Source organism: Tasmannia lanceolata, unplaced genomic scaffold (assembly GCF_043159265.1).
Source record: "Tasmannia lanceolata isolate RefF3 unplaced genomic scaffold, GAP_Taslan_0.1 ptg000029l, whole genome shotgun sequence".
NCBI lineage: Eukaryota > Viridiplantae > Streptophyta > Magnoliopsida > Canellales > Winteraceae > Tasmannia > Tasmannia lanceolata.
Window position 1 is genome coordinate 7,109,866 of NW_027518706.1, and position 17,920 is coordinate 7,127,785.

A 17,920-nucleotide genomic window follows, 5' to 3' on the forward strand; every position below is an offset into this window, starting at 1 on the left:
GTCTTTGTCTTCGGTGGATGCGTCATTTCCACCGATTACCACTTCCCGTCTTGATGGATCCAACTATTTGACTTGGAAGATTGTTGTGGAGACATATCTGAAGGCCTGACGAAAGATTTCTATTATTCGTCGTGATCCCCCTCCTAAGACTGACCCTATCTTTGATGATTGGGATGTAGATGATGCCCTTGCATGGTTTTAAATTTCGGCCGAAACGAAATATTTCGGTTTCGGTAGAAAATGAAACGAAATTCAGGGTGAGTCGGAAAAGTACCAAACTTCGCCGAAACATTTCAGAAATTTCGGCTCGGAAATTTCGGTGAAACGTTTCGGTGAAATTTTTACAAGATTTCGTACCGAAACCGAAACCGAGATTTAATACTTTGTGCCCTTGTTCGTACACTTCTATGGCAGAGTATGACCCCTGCCATTGCTAGCACCATGATGGATCTCCCTACTGCCAAAAAGGTATGGGAGCACACTGCGGCATTATATTCTGGTGAGGGGAATGTCGCCCGTCTCTGCGACACTTATTCGCTCTAGATGGGTCACAGGCGCGGTGATTCTACAGTTCATGATTACTACAGACAGTTTGTCTCCTATTGCCAGCAGCTGGATGCTCTTATGCCTCTCACCACTGATCTTACCACGACAGCCAGACAGCGAGATCAGCTCCGTGTTGTTCATTTTCTTGAGGGTCTTAGACCAGAGTTCACTCATCTTCGACAGCACATCCTTGGGTCTGGTACTGTACCCACTCTTCAGGAGGTATTTTTACGAGCTCAGCAATGTGCACTTGGCATTACTGTTCCTACTCCCGTGAATGTCTCGACTACTGCTGCTTATGGAGCCGCTGACCGCCCTTCCCGAGGAGGAGGCACTTTTGGTCGCGGTCGTGGTCGCGATACTAGCCGAGGCGGATGTGGCAGCGGCCGTGAGGGTGGCCTTGGAGGTCGAGCTCGGCCCTATTGTACTCATCGTAGGCGTGAGGGTCACTATCACGAGACATGTTTTGATCTCCATCCTGAGCTGCGTCACACTCCAGATCCTCATCAGGGCCGTACTGCACATCTTGCCCTTCCAGATTCGCCTGCTCCTATTGACAGCCCCTCACAGACACCACTGGCTACTCCGACCGATCAGATGGTCGTCTCTCGTGCCGACTATGATGAGCTACAGCGTTTCAGGTCTGCCAGCCGCCCTCCTACTGCTGGTCTTAGTCAGCCAGGTAGTTCTCCTGCTTCGTTCCTCTCTAGCTCTAGCTCCTGGATTATTGATTCGGGAGCATCTCATCACATGACAGGTACCCAGTCATCCTTACATGATTTTCATCATGTTGTTTCACATTCTATTACTCTTGCTTATGGGAGTACCTCTCCTATCACTGGTGTTGGCAATTGTTCCCCTTCACCAGGCATTACATTATCATATGTGCTCTGTGTCCCCAAGTCACCTTTCAGTTTACTTTCTGTTAGTCAATTAACAAAGCATCTTCATTGTTCTATCTCATTTTTTCCTTCATATTGTCTTTTTCAGGACCTCTCGACTGAGAGGACGATTGGCTCGGGCCGTGAGGTGGATGGCCTTTATCGTCTCGACTACACTCTGTCCCATTCGATTCACATGGCTCGGTCGATGCATACCAGTGGCACTGCCGTCTAGGTCACCCGTCTATGGAGCGTTTACGCAGGATTCCCTTCGTTCCTTCTTCATCTGTTAGGTCTTTTCAGTGTGAGGCCTGTGAACTTGGGAAGCATCATCGTGTGCCATTTCCCTCTAAGACTATTAGTCGGGCTTCACACCCTTTTGCTCTTGTTCATTCTGACGTATGGGTTCCTGCGAGGACTACCTCTTTATTTGGATTTCGCTATTTTGTGGTCTTTATTTTTGACTATTCACGTATGACATGGACTTATTTAATAAAAGATCGTTCTGAAGTTTTTTCAGTGTTTCGTGATTTCTATGCTGAAGTTAGTAATCAATTCTCATGTGTTATCCAATGTCTTCGCACTGACAATGCAAAGTAATATTTCTCTTACTCAAATAGTTTTCAGGAATTCCTCTCTTCGCGAGGCATTCTTCATCAGTCCTCATGTGCTCATACCTCTCAGCAGAATGGAGTGGCTGAGAGGAAGCTTCACTCCTTGTTAGATGGGGCCCAAACACTACTCTTTCAGATGCGGGTCCCTAAGACCTATTGGGCTGATGCTGTACTCACAGCATGCTACCTGGCGAATAGGCTTCCCTCTTCGGTCTTTGGTGGCACCTCTCCGTTCTCGATTCTCCGTCCTACCTCTAACCCTTTCCCTCTTACACCTCGAGTTTTTGGCTGTCTCTGTTTTGTCCACGTTCTTGGGTCAGGATTAGATAAGTTGGATCATCGGGCTGAACGGTGTATCTTTCTAGGTTACTCTCGGACCCAAAAGGGTTATCGTTGCTACAGCCCTCGCCTACGACGATCCTTTGTCTCGGCGGATGTTGCATTCTTTGAGACTCAATCATTTTTTAGTCCGTCCATCTCGTTGGATCCCTCCCCCTCTACACTTCAGGAGGATTCCTCGCATACTCCTGTTCTTCCTCTTCCGGTTCTTCCTGATCCCATCCCTGTTTCTGCACCTCCGGTGTCCAGTTCCTCCCCTACAGTTGATTCTACTGTTATGCCGACGGCAGTGCCTTGTGCAGCCCCTCTACCTCCACCATTGAAGCAGTATCAACGTCGAGCCAAATCTGCTGCTCATTCAGTCCCGCCTGAGCCATCATCATCTCAGCCGGAGATCCCCACTTCTTAGGTACATTCTGACTCTCCGATTGCCTCTCGCACTCGGTCTCGCAGTACTGCTCATCCCATTTCTTCTTTTATGTCTTATGACTTTCTCACCCCTATTTTTCGTAGTTTTGTTTCGTCTTTGTCATCTATTTCTCTACCTAAGACTCTACAGGAGGCACTTGATCACCAAGGCCGGCGGGCGGGCGGCTATGGATCTTGAGATGCAGGCCCTTCAGGCCAATCAGACATGGGATTTGGTCCCTCTACCATATGGTGCTCGCCCCGTTAGTTGTCGATGGGTTTATGCAGTCAAGCACCTTCCTCATGGCACAGTTGAGCGCCTTAAGGCTCGACTTGTTGCCAAAGGGTACACGCAGACATATGAGATTGATTATGGCAAGACTTTTTCACCAGTTGGGAAAATTCCTTTTGTCCGTGTCCTGCTATCCCTTGCTGTGAATCATGGCTGGCATCTTCATCAGTTGGATGTAAAGAATGCCTTTCTTCATGGTGATTTGGAGGAAGAGGTCTATATGGAGCAACCTCCTGGATATGTTGCTCAGGGGGAGAGATTTTCTCTTGTTTGCCGTTTGAGGAAATCCATTTATGGTCTCAAACAATCTCCGAGATCCTGGTTTGGGAAGTTCAGTGCTACACTTATTCGCTTTGGCATGAAGCAGTGCGCAGTTGATCACTCCGTCTTCAGTTTTCAGTCTCAGACTGGTTGTGTTCTGTTGATAGTATATGTCGATGATATCATTATCACTGGTAGCGATACAGGTGGCATTCAGAGGCTCAAATCCTTCCTTCAGACAAAGTTCTCTACTAAGGATTTGGGTCGTCTTCGGTATTTCCTGGGCATTAAGGTTCCCTATTCGACTAGGGGTATCTACCTCTCACAGAGGAAGTATGTTCTGGATCTTCTTGATGAGACAGGTTGTTTGGGAGTCAAGCGTGCCTCAACTCCTATGGACCAGAATATGAAATTACTCCCTGAGGAGGGAGTCCTGTTAGAAGATCCAGGGCGATACAGACGCTTAGTTGGTAAGCTCATTTATCTTACTGTTACACGTCCAGATATTACCTTTGCAGTTAGCGCTGTTAGCCAGCATATGATCTCACCTCGCACTTCACACTGAGCTGCTGTACTTCAGATATTGAGATATCTGAAGAGTTCGCCAAGTAAAGGGTTGTTATTTCAGAGGCATGGGCACCAGATAATTGAAGGATACACTGATACAGACTGGGCAGGATCTCCAGCTGATAGGCGATCTACTACATGATATTGCACCTTTATTGGAGATAATCTTGTTTCATGGAGAAGTAAGAAACAAGATGTCGTGTCTAAATCCAGTGCCGAGGCAGAATATAGAGTTATATCTCATACGAGTGGCGAACTCATGTGGCTACGTTCCTTACTTTCAGAGATTGGATTTCCTCCTTCTTCTCCAGCTCAGTTATACTGTGACAACAAATCCGCCATTTACATTGCCACGAATCCAGTCTTCCATGAGAGGACCAAACATATTGAAGTGGATTGTCATTTCATTAGAGATTTGATTCAGCGAGGCTACATATCTCCTGTGTTTACCAGATGTACAGATCAATTAGCAGACATGTTCACGAAGACTCTAAGTAGAGCTAAGTTAGTTAATAATTGTAACAAGCTAGGAATGTTAGATATCTACATTCCAGCTTGAGGGGGAGTGTTAACAGGTCTTTAGGTCTTTCTTGTAATGCCCAAGGGCATACTTGTCTTTGTACTTCACTCTTTATTATTTATATTACATGAGTGAGGGGGAGAGCCCTAACTCAATCTTTTCTCTCACTCTTTACTTTCTCTCTTTTATCTACCTCTCTCAACATATATATATATATATATAGAGGAAAGTGAAGCTACACCGCCGGCTTAAAATACAATGGGCCCACATTGTTTTGGTGATCCAAAGAATTCATTTGATTGGCCCTCACATAGATAGGGTGTCCACCAAATATCAGCTCCATAGGATCATCCCAACCCTACGATTTGTGGAGGCAAAAATGAACGTGTAAAAACCTTCACAAATTTGTCCATATTTGCCTCCACAGTTTGAAGGGTTGGGATGATCCTATGGAGCTGATTTTTGGTGGACACCCTATCTATGTGAGGGCCAATCAAATGAATGGTTTGGATCACCAAAACAATGTGGGCCCATTGTATTTTAAGCCGGCGGTGTAGCTAAGTTAGCTACACCGGCGGTGTAGCTTCACTTTCCTCATATATATATATATGGGAAAAGTGTTGCTACTCGGTCTTGTAGCTAAGCTTATCTACTCGGTCGGGTTAAATACAGTGGGGCCCACATTGTTTGAGTGCTCCAAACCATTCATTTGGAAGCCCCTTACCTAGATAGGGTGTCCACAAAAAATCAGATCCATAGGATCATCCTAACCCATCCAACAGTGGAGGGAAAATGGGAAAAAATGGACACACAAACAATGTGGGCCCCCACTGTATTTAACCCGACGGAGTAGACAAGCTTAGCTACAAGACCGAGTAGCAACACTTTTCTATATATATATAAAGCAAGCCTACTTCATGAATTCAAGGTGTGATAAAGTAAGAATGAAAAATGCACTTCAATTTCTGACTTCGTGGTTCAGTGACTTCAGTCTAAGCTTTCCTAACAATACAAGTAGATGTTCTATTTCCGTTCTGTTGTATTTTGGGTGATTTGAAATACGAAAAGAAGTACCAATCGGGTAAAAATTGGCAGTTCTGGAACTGCTAGGCCTGTCCCCTCACAGAGGATAGGCTGGTGTGCTTGAGGAAAAGCTTTTCTATGTTTAGAAGTGAATCATGTTTCCTAACATTTACAAAAAAAACCTTTTCTTAGAAATATTTTAATAATGTTTTTGGTCACATTAGTAGAGATGTTATTTGAAAAAGGAAGAGTTCACCAACAACTCAACAGTAATATAGGAGAGCAAGGTAAGTAGAACTTAATAAGTTAATTGATAAAAAGAGAAAAAAAAATCAAAGCAAAAGCTCAAACATGAGGATAGAACATTTTCTTAATCAACTTACTACTCCAAAAAAGAGCAAAAAAATGAACCCAAACTACTATTCATGTTTTTCCTTGATAAGGCCCACCCAAACATGGTTAATTTTACTATTAAATAAAAATCAATAAAATACATGATAAATCAAGCACTGAACCTACCAATTTTTAGATCAAATCAAAGAGGACTTATTGCTGACATCAGAATGTGCTAATGATGATGTCATAGTAACGCCATCTGTATGGTCATTTGTTAACTCAGTTCCGAATCTATTTTCTTCAACTTTTGGGTTCGTATCCAATTAAGAATTCAGATTTCTAGGTTTATCAGATTTCTAGGTTTATACTTAATTTCTGCATGCATCAGAGAGTGATAATGTCTATGCATCCTCTATTATATAACATTTGTGCTTCTTCAAACATTTTCCCTCAATGGCACCAATACGAAGGGCGGAAAAGAAATGTTGTGGCCGGTCCAAGGATCACCTTCCCTTTAATGGAAACTGACATGTTTTTTCCTCTATCCAAACAAAGGCATTCTGGCAGAAAAAGAAATTTTTTCAAATGTCTCAGTGCCTCTACACATGGTTCCAAACACATACTTGGTCCAGGTAGAGCATAGGACCCTCCTTAGACCTTACCTAGAACAAACATGACACAAGAATAAAGTGAAAAATTCAATTAAAGTAAAACTAGGATTATTCCAACAAGATCAAGTATAGAACATATAGAAAATGTATTTCAGGATGTAATGTCTAGAAGAGAGAATAATCAACTGAGAAGGTTCAAAATATAACACATCCTCACTTCATAATACTCAATCTAAATAATAACTGATCAATGAATGTGTTTTTTCCCTTCTTAGAGATTTCTAATCTGAACAAAATCTGAAATGGTATAGAAACAACTTGTGAATATCAAACCTTTCAACATACATTTCTCTATAAAAGATATCAAGCAGTAGAACAAGAATGAAAAAAAAGGCAAACTTTTTATTAAAGACCAAAGAGAACATAGTAGGCCACTAAAAAGAGAGGAAAAGAGAACCATGTTCCTATAATTGAATGGTACCTGAAAAGAAGCCAGCAAAGTGAACATAACATTTCCTCGTTGTGTTGCATCTACTCGTCGGGTAGCAAAGCTATTCCCATCACGTACACGATGAACCTGATATATAATTGGGACTGCAAAAAATATATTTACATAAGCCATTCAAAAAAAATATACATTTATGTATCAATGGAAAACATAAAAGCTTGTATCAATGAAGAACAAAGAAGCGTGTATCAAAGCATCAAAACCGTATGTGAAAATAGAAAAACTAGACCTGATGTTGCTACATTCAAATAAAAAAGCAATGCTTTAAATTAAGTTAGAAAGATCCACACAATAAAGAAGCTATATGAAATCTAACATGAAAACTTCAAACACAATGATCATGGATGCATCTAATAGAAGCATCCAGTCCATCTGTGAAACATTTTCTTTTTCCAACCCTCACAAAAAAAATACATCAAAGTACTCTTCCACTAAGGTGATGTCATAAGTTATATTTTGATAACAACTTCTGGTCAATAATTTCATCGTTTCAAGAGTGCTTTATTGCAGATGTATGGCTGTGTAACCACAAAAGTATTGAACCAATGATCCTTTCTATTTAGGGTTTAAGAATTCTATTCAGAATGAACAAGACTGATCAAGATCAAGTCAACAAACACCCCCATATTATGGGTCCATACTCCATACCTGTGCATTTTGCAAAGTTGAAACTAAATATATGACGGTAAAGGGAGAACCATGACTAATTTAGCAGAATATAAACCACATTAATACCAAGTTCAAGTAAAGCCAAAAACATCAGAAAAATATTTTATCAAAATACAAAAATTTAAACAGAGTTACCAAAATATTGTGGCACAATTTTTTGTTCTTTAATGTGGAAGATAGAAAATGCTCTTACTGCTTTGATCCCCAGCTCGAAGAAAATAACTGTGCAAACTATGCACAAGCTTAAAACAATCCACAGTTTTACATGCTGCTGCCAATGCCTGCAAATAATGGAACTCTCATAAATCAGGACATACTAAAGCTCATGTGGTATGAATTCCATGGCATGATTTCTTCAAATGAGAAACTCTAATCACTCAAGGAAGTGAGATATTCTCATATAATAAGCAACTTATAACTAAAATAGGCTGTAGGGTACGTCACCAGATAAAGAAAATGAAAGCATTCTGATATGCATGAATTACGTGGCATCATGCAGGCACAAAGAATAAGCATCACAATAACTGTCTTTATTTAGCCATGTCTACCATTATTATTATTTTATTTCTATATACCACCTCAATAATCTCTACTTTTGATGCGCAAAAAAAAATCAGATGACGCAGGAAATCATAGGCAATACAAGACAATGGGTTCCCTAATTCTCTCATAATCCAGACACAAGGACAATTTGGCAATTTAAAATGACTACCAGAATAGCATGACCAACATAATGATGTTAAAACATTCATGTTTGCTCTTCACCAAGTGAGTAAAACAATATTTTTTTATCATGTGCCTAGTGCCCTGATTCAGTTTTCATGTGCAGAGGGATGCAATTGTGAAGTACCTTCTCTCAATAGCAATGAATTATTTATCTTTTAATATGATTTTATTTCTTGAGAATCTTGAGAAAATGTTGAATAATAATTTCTGAACTGATGCAAGTAACTACTAGAAACCAATTTGATGCAAGTAAACTACTAGGAATCCACGAAAAGAAGAAAACTAACTAGAGACTAACAATAACACAAACAATCGAATGGATCTTCACATACAATACTAGAAAGAGTTAAAACAACAATATGATTAAAAAAAGAAAAAAGTAGCGTAAAACCCAAAATCAAAAATGAAAATTTTGTAACCATTCATTAACCCCTTAAAAATGCGCGCACGCGCACACACACATATAAGAAAAACATGGATGATTTGGGTAAAGGAATTTGGTCAGTTTTGTTAGGGTTTGGAAATATGGTTTAAACTGGCCTGAATGGACTTAATAAGATCACTTGGATGATTATAATATACATAAGAATGGATGAATCAGATCGAAGAGTCCATACCTAACTTAAAGTTTTGAGAACAACATCAAGGGCTTCCATGGGGATTAACAATAAGAAAGAAACGATCAATTTTCACTCTTATTCAACTGTTTTTAGGGCCAATAGGCCTTTTCATATTTATAAGTTATGCAAGCTATATGAAAATTGGAAAAACAAAATCTCAATCCTTGTTGAAAAACACAACTCCTAGTCTAATTAGGAGTTAGGACTCCTCCTATACGTAGACTACTAACTTCTCATTGAAATAAAACTATCACATGGACTCTGCCTACTACAAGTAAACTAGGACTCTTCAAACCCACTGGAACCTAACTCATCATGGAAACTAACCTACTTCAAGTCCCACATATACAAGGACTCCCTCATGTAGCAATGTGGGCTCTTGTGGTCACATAACTACTCAAGTGATTATTTAAATATGCTTAAATGTCCCTAACACTTTTAAGATTTTCGTAATACACTTGTGGGCCCCAATTAAACACCGAAACCAAGTGATATTGGTGGCGAAATAGTGTGGAACTCATATAACTTACAAGCTATAAATTAAAATTTGTATCTTAGGATGGTCTCCATGTTAGTCGAACGAGGGATCCAGGTGTAGCGGAAGAGGCCGTGGAGATATGGAATACAAAAATTTCCCTCATTCATTCACCCAGAATTCCTAGATTACGAGAGAATCACTGGTGATTGAATTAAAAACAAACAAAGAATATAAAACATTACCAAGTTGACTACTCGACTATTACCCTCTGCTTGATCCACTCCCTGCTCAGCTTCGAAGTTCCGTAAACTGGAACGCCCCAAAAGTTGGAGTGATAGCCCCGCAAGATCACACAAACACCGAAGGATGATGAACTCTTCTTGAACCTTGGCTCCAAGCCAAATTAGGAAAGAACTACGGAAGAAGATGGAGGGAGAGATTTTGGAAACTGAAAGAGGAAAAAAAACAAGAGTGCCAAAATGTACAGAGGAGAGAGAGAGAGAGAGAGTCTCTCTCTCTCTCTCTCTCTCTCTCTCTCTCTCTCTCTCTCTCTCTCTCTCTCTCTCACACACACACACATATAGGGAGAGTGTGTTGGATGCCCATGGAGACTTGGACGCCCAGCATTTTCCCAAAACAAATCAACTTCCTTTTATTATTTTATTTATCTATAATTTAAAACCACGGGTTTAATGTCTTTGACCATATCACAACCACATAACACCCTAAGTCTTGCAATTTATAAAATTTTGATGATGTCCAGAGGAGATTCCCCGTCCATGCTTGGAGATCATAGATTTGCGACTATGTCTAGAGGAGATCGCATGAACAAAAGTGAGGAACAGATACCTGCAACTATGTCCAAAGATAATCTCATCTATACAAAGCACACAAAAAAAACTACACCCCAGATTATCCCTCAGTGAAATAAGTACTAATCTTCTGGAAGCTCCACACCATGACCAATAGGACAGAATCCTACCACTATTCCTCTTTTACATGCGAAAAACGAATAAATTCATCCACACAAATACAAAGAACCACATGGGTGTCTACATATGGAGGGAAAGCCCACGACCATATTGTTTGATCGGCATAGAACAGATTTGGGGTTTCCATGGAGGTGTATATATGAAGGTACGTGAAAAGAGAGCTTATGAGGGGGTCATGGATCAGACGGATTAGTGCTCTGATACCATCTTAAGGGAGTAAGAAGAAGAACAGAGTAAATAAAAGAAGAGGGGAAAAGAAGAGAAAGATGAAGTGATAGGGAGAATGGGAGAAAAGTCGCGAGGTTGAATGTGAGAGTAATCATCCCTCACGAATTTTCTGAGTTTTAAGTTATGTCATTTGATGAATATTACAGAAATGCCACTCATAAATTAAAAATAGACAAAAACACTAGTCTGCTCTTACACTAACAATAATAAAAAAATATATATAACAGAACATAAACCTAAACAAAAATGACAATCAAATTTTCATGCAATATCACCATATGATGTAACAATATTCAATAATTTCACAGACCAAAAAGCATGCAACTTGCTAAAGTTACCCAACTCATCAAGGAACTCAAAAAATACATTCTAAAAGGAAAAATAATAGTCATTCATGAATGTATTTCAATATGTATATTTATAAGTGTGCATGCATGTAAAGAATTAACAGGGAATTTCCCTTTGTTCAAACATGTTAATAATTTTTTAATTTTTTAGCATATAGAAGTATAGAACTAAGCAAGTTAAGCTTATAGAAAACATGCCATTTCAAAAGATCAAATTGAAACAAGCTAAAACTTTCCTGTCCAATGAACTGTCCGCCAAAAACTTGTGCAAATTTTGGAGAGTCTGGCAAGGTAAATCCACGGAATATGTCCACCTTTCAAAAGAAACAGAAAATGGAGCATGAGCAAAAGCAAACATAGAATTTTCTTGATGGCCATGACTGAGAACCCTTAGTCATGAAATATGTTTTAACATGGCATGAAGATAAGAAATGAAGAGGGGCGTCATCTATGGTGAATAAATCAAGGAGTTCAAAAGTAATATGTCAAGTTAACCAGTTAGATTCTTTAACCTATGATCATCATGAAATCATATCTCCACAGAAAAGAAAAAAGAAATGTAAGAACATTCATAGGCCAAATTTGTCTTTTATCATATTAAGATGCACCAAGAATGAATATAAAGATGATTATATAACAAATCATGAACTAAAAAGATTCAATGGAAAATAACAAATGGATAGTGAAAGATGAAACAAAACCTTCATGCCCCATTTCTATATACATGTTCGTATGCACCTCTCCACACGGATGCAAAGATGTTTTATTTTTTATTTTTTAATGGTTATCAGAGATTCAATACTGATTATTAAACACAAGCTCTAATATGCTGATGCAATCACAGCATCTATCTGGCTGAAATGTTAAACGTTAGTCATAAGGGATTAAATAGTAAAATAGTCAGCACCTCTCAAGGCATAATTGCATAAGATGCAATCAAAGTTGAAAACTTGTTGTGCAAAAAGGAGAAGCAGGAGTTGCAGATTTATAATATTCATTTGAAAATCCAGATATTTCAATTAGTAGAAATCCAGAATATATGAGCTCAGAATTATCGATCAACAAAGAACAATCCCAAAATTGCAAGGGGAAATACGAAGCCTCCAAGGGACAATAAAAGAAAAGGCATGTGAAATCAAGGAAAGAGGAACATGTTATCAAACACCTCTTAACACAGAGGTAATCCAGATAACATTTCATAGTTTTATTTTATTTTAATGTTTTTCTGATATCCGATGTAGAAAATAAAAGAGAACTGTAATAATTGTTTAGATTAGAGGCCTAGTTGGTCAAATCGTATCCATATGAAGAAATAGTAAAAGTTCGTCAACACTGCTCAAGGAAAAGAAGACTAATAACTGAATTTGATAGCTTGTCTGCGGAAAGGAAGAACAAGGAATTGAAGATCTAAGATGCAGACCAGGTATGATTAAACAAAAAGAAAAAAAGAACAGATGAATAGTTCATAATGATCAACCTACAAAGAACAAATCAAAAAGAGGGAGAGAGAAAATAGTTAGCTTTAGAAGAGATAAAACCCATGAATAGATGACAGGACTAAATGAACAAAAGACAACTTTAAAATAGAGAAGAATCTAAGTTGCATGTAAGAGACAAAAGTACAAACATAAGATTGCTACACAAGCTGGATCACATTTTCTTTTCTTTTCTAGGTTGGCAAGCCACAATGAAACTAGGGTTAATTAGGGTCGGGTCGGGTTGACCTTTTTCAAAAAAATGATTTGGAATCAACCCAAACCAGACCCAATTTTATGGAAAAAGCTCAACTCGAATTCCCAAAAATCGGCCCAAGTTGCTCCCGCAGACGAAACCCATGAATTAGCATGTCTGCATTCTTAATCATAGACAACAGTGCGAGAAACTTATAGAAAGGAACTCTAGACATGTTTTTCGTTTGTTGAAAATCCCCCACAGTCGTGTCTTTGAGCCTATTGCAGGCTTAGAGTAATAGAGTCTTCATAATCTTCGAGCATACTCCAGATGCTAAAACTATGTTGGATAAGAAGATTGGTGAAGCTTGAGGTCATCAAGGTGGGATCTTAAAGTGTTATGAATACAATTCTATAAAACTCAATGAAAAATTATTGTAGCACCCTAGAGCCTGGGGCCTTTGTTGAACCATAGTGTAATAAGCCCATAATGACTTGAGGTCATCAAGGTGGGATCTTAAAGCGTCATGAATACAATTCTATAAAACTCAATGAACAATTACTGTAGCACCCTAGAGCCTGGGACCTTTGTTGAACCATAGTGTAATAAGCACATAGTGACCTTTGGTTGCTATGTTCTAATTCCTTACAATCCTAGGGTTTTCTATATGTCGTTATGTCAAGTTTTGTGCCTTGATCAAGGATTTTGATTTTTATAAGACAATGTACCTAAATAGAATGGAAGAAAATGATCCACGTAGAAGAACCCAACTAGAGCCAAGATTAGAGCCGGGTAGATTCCTTCCACCTTCTTCATGAAATTTTTCTAAAGGATTCATTTAGCCGACCCCTACTAGTTTGGGACAAAGGCTTTGTTGAGTTGAGTTGAGTTGAGAATGTACCTAATTAGACCTTTGGCTAGGTAATTTGGCCTCATCTAATCAATGAGGGTCTGCGGACCTGTGATATATCTAACCTCATCTGATCAATGAGAATATGTAAATCTATAGTATATTTGACCTCATCTGCAGTGAGGATTATGTGAACCCATCTATATATATATTGATGTGGTATTATTTGAACCTTAAGCCAGATAGTATATTCGACCTCATCTGGTCAAAGAGGATATGTGAATTAATAAAAGATGTATAAATTTTAAAAATATCCTAACTTTGGTAATTCATTATATGAGCTGTCTCATCAAGCAATCGTTTGAACTTCAGTAGATTAATTTCCGTATTTTGGATTTTTTTACCTATATAAATGATATTTTCAAGTGAAATTTTGAATCATGCTTCAGTTACTGAGAGATTTATCTCACCCATATTATCATGAATTTTTTTAGAGTGATCGTGGGAGCTAGAACATAGTTCTGTTGGTATAATCATTATGAAGCAAATTGAAAGTTATTACAAATTTGGGGTTGCAGTGCGTATCATTGTAGATTTAAAATTTTCTCTCTTTTTGGAAGTTTAGCACTGTACAGAGAACAAAAAGGAAGAAATGTTTTGTTTTTTTTTTGAATTTTGAGCCTAAATTATTTATCAGACTAATGATTGTATTTATTTTTAGTTTTGCTCTGAAACAATTATATGGTTTGTTTAATGAAAGATAGATCTCCACTTGTAGTACGACCATAATTGATCGACTATGGCAGTTGTAGCCCAGGACACGAAAAGATTAGAGTTTCGAGGCGTGACAGGAGTCGATGTATCATGCAGACATATAACGGAGTTCCCATCTGCACTACGATTCGTCGTATGTAGGGGTGATACTTGTCTGAAGGACAACGAATTCAATTCATGCCTCGACTCAACCAGGGCATGACAGGAGTCGTTTTAGCTTGGAGAAATATGTCCTTGAAACGACATATTTGTCATTAATTCAGATACTTGTCGTATGTAGGCGATACTTGTCTTAGGGACAGGAATTCAGATTTGTGCCTCGACTCAACCGATAAGTCACGGATTCGTACTTTTATTCACTTTTGATCCATTCCTGAAGTGTAAATCGTTTATTACTATAATCTGAAATCACACAATTTCCTGAAATAGTGTCTTCATCAATTTAAATGGCCTCGTGGTTCTTTTTTCTTTTTTTTGTCTGAATGCAGTCTTGTAGTTCTCTCTTGTGTTGCTTCATCAGCTAATTCCTTTGCAATTAATACTGGGGTGATGGATGCTTGTGTGGGCCTAGGCTTCCTCATTATTTCAAGGCAATGAAATTTTAGATTGAGGGTGATTATTTGCTCGTTATGAATTGGTTAAAGAAAAAATTTTGTTCTTCTGGGTGCTTTTCTAAGATGCTAAGGGAAGTAGAATACCGGTCAGAGTTTACTTATGGGTGTTGCTTCTCCCATATTCATAGGAGGGTAACACCTTATTTGTACTTTGTTGAGATGACTTAAAAATATGATATCATATGCCCATTTTGTAATCTTTTACAGGCCCTCTCTTGGGCTAGGTTATTTTTCTTGTATTTTGCTTCTTTTGGTTAATATATTTCATTTTATTTATTCAAAAAAGAGATGCCGTTAGCGTTGGTAGAGAAACATTACAGGATGAAGATGAAATGAGATCTGATACTACATGAGGAAAGGTGTCGTTTGTGTCATATCCAAGGGGAAGTTAAGAACATGGGACATGAGAGGATGTTAGCATGAACTTTGTGTTGAGGATTCCGACGACTCAACTAGGCACGGGTTCCATTTTTGTTGTTGTATATAGATTTTCAAAATGGGGTGCTTCATTGCTTGTAGGACAACGTTGGATCCCTCACATATTGCCAATTTGTGTTTCAAAGAAGTGGTGAGACTGCATAGTGTTCAGAAAATGGTCACTATACATGAGATTGCATAGTTCCTTACCCACTTTCTAGGGTAGCTTATGGAAACGACGGACTACAAAATTGCAGTACAATAGTGTCTACCATCCATGAACAAAGTACAGACTAAGGTTGTCAGTCGTTGGACTTAGCTTTGCCACAAGCATAGTATGCCTATAATAGATGGAGCCGATTAAAATGTCAGACCATTCATAGTTTTCAAAGCAATAAGAGCATGCATATCTCAGTGATCTACATCCAGATAAGAAGACTTCAAACATCTTCAACATGAACTTGTACAAATATCGTGGCAAAAACACAATGAATACCTTTTGGGAGATTGGCGCACACTACTTGAGGGGCTCGATGAGCAAAAATTATAGGAAAGGTTGATGATCACATTGGCTACAAAGACCCAAGGGATCCATAGGAAAGAAGAAATATGAGGAAGGCTCTAATACCCCATCAAGACGTATTTATTAGAATTTATCTTAAAGTTCCATATCTGATATAGAGGTATTTTTGTGATTCCAGTTAGTCAATTGATGACTGAAAGTAGGGTAATTTTGGTTTTTAGGTTGTGTTTTAAGAGATTGAATATAGGTGTAGAAATTGTGTGGAATAAAAATGTGAGTGCTTTTTGTTTGTAGTTCGATATAATGAGAAGCAAGAGAATACGAAAGGGAAACTTTGTTATGTGAATTTTTTCAACAGTTCTGGAATGGAACCGGTTCCTCCATTTGCATTCAAAGTACAGGCTCTACCCAAGTTTGGACCCCTTATATTTAAACTACATAATCTCGATTTTCCTCCACCCTTCTATTCTTCATAAGTTGGATCAAATGCATCAAAATCAGTTCTATAACTCTATATGTACGGCCGAAAGTATCCAATTTTGAGCTCAATTGTAACTACTAAGATAATCTCAACTTCTAAATCCTTTTTATCAAGTTATCACAACAAATTCTTTCAATTGTTACATAGTAATAACGGGAAAAAAATGTGAAATTTAACTAACCCAAACATACATATTACATCAAAAACACATGTAGTTCCTATAGAAAAAGAAAGATCGCATGGACAAACTGAGGAACATACTTCTATTGGTTCTAAGGATAATATATTCTCCACGAATGAGTATGTATCAAGAGTTTCATCTGCATTCCAAATTGACTTTGGTTGCAACAAAGTACCGTGCTCATGGGGCAGTACCAAGCAGGTTAGCTGTCACATTAAAAACAATCAGACACTGGAAGTGTTTGCATGACCACCTTTGATACATATTTATGGAATAAGAATTAAAAATGCAATGTAATTGAGATAAAGTAACACTCCAAAAATGGTAAGTGCGCTACCTTAGAAGAAGCAATTACATTGACTTGATGAACAGAAGTAATAGTACCTACAAAATGATAAGAATCAATGACAGTCATTAGAAAAGATGAAAATTTGTCGTAAGTGGGTAGAGAATAAAATGGACACTTGCCAAAGCCAAAATAATCATATTGCTTCAATTGAAGCTCTGGAAGATTTCCTTCCTCGGCATTGACAGGTCTAGAAACCTCAGCCTGCAAAGAATACATATATTCCATTTAAAATATGCCCTATGCAAAGATGTTTCAATTTTAAAAACAACTAAGATATGTACCACTACCACAACTAAAAAATGCCCATTCCTTCAATTCTGACGAGGGTAATGACATCATAGAAAATGGGCACTTTCTCATGTAATAAGAAATGAAACAACAAAATGTGAATCAACTTAAAGGAACCCAGGTGTAAAATAATCGACTTACAAGGAATTCGGGTGTAAAATAATAATAATGATGTTCACTTGTACAGTTGCATCCAGCTTTAAGAAAAAAAAAAAAAAACACATAATACAAAGGCATTTTCTAAAGCCCATTCCTTCAATTCTGACAAGGGTAATTACATCATCGAAAATGGGCACTTTCTCATGTAATAAGAAATGAAACACCAAAATGTGAATCAACTTAAAGGAACCTGGGTGTAAAATAATCGACTTACAAGGAACTCAGGTGTAAAATAATAATAATGGTACCATCCAAAAAATAATAATAATAATGATTATGTTCACTTGTACAGTTGAATCCAGCTCTAAGAAAAAAAAAACACATAATACAAAGGCACCGACACTCCATGCATAAATAAAGGGGTCAATTTCCAATGGGGTGCACTAAAGTGATGTGTCAGTCGTAGAATTTGGGAGAAGAATTAAGTTCAACTATAGTGGAATCTTGGTAAAGAAATAATAGACAACCTTGCCAAAGGAGTTTCTTATCCATATAAGTTGATAGAGAAAAGTTTCCTGGTGATTCACGGTTATCAATAAAGTGGCTATTTAAGAATGGTTATTTTCACCCCCTTCCTCAGCACTTTGCCATCTCTTAAAAATGAAAAAGCAAATGTAGAGATGGAAATGCATCCATTTTTAGGAAAC

At 38.1% G+C, this 17,920-nt stretch overlaps 1 protein-coding gene across 1 annotated transcript in view; it reads right to left on the reverse strand.

Moving 5' to 3' along the window:
- The window catches only part of LOC143858909 (acyl-CoA hydrolase 2-like), a 39,309-nt gene that overhangs the window by 12,567 nt on the left and 8,822 nt on the right, over positions 1 to 17,920 (reverse strand). The window contains exons 4-9 of the mRNA XM_077369598.1: positions 16,946 to 17,027; positions 16,815 to 16,861; positions 16,558 to 16,683; positions 11,202 to 11,280; positions 7,769 to 7,855; positions 6,880 to 6,992 (exon numbers count right to left, since the gene is read on the reverse strand). Coding sequence (XP_077225713.1) covers positions 6,880 to 6,992; positions 7,769 to 7,855; positions 11,202 to 11,280; positions 16,558 to 16,683; positions 16,815 to 16,861; positions 16,946 to 17,027 — 534 coding nt within the window. The remainder of the gene's footprint in view (positions 1 to 6,879; positions 6,993 to 7,768; positions 7,856 to 11,201; positions 11,281 to 16,557; positions 16,684 to 16,814; positions 16,862 to 16,945; positions 17,028 to 17,920) is intronic.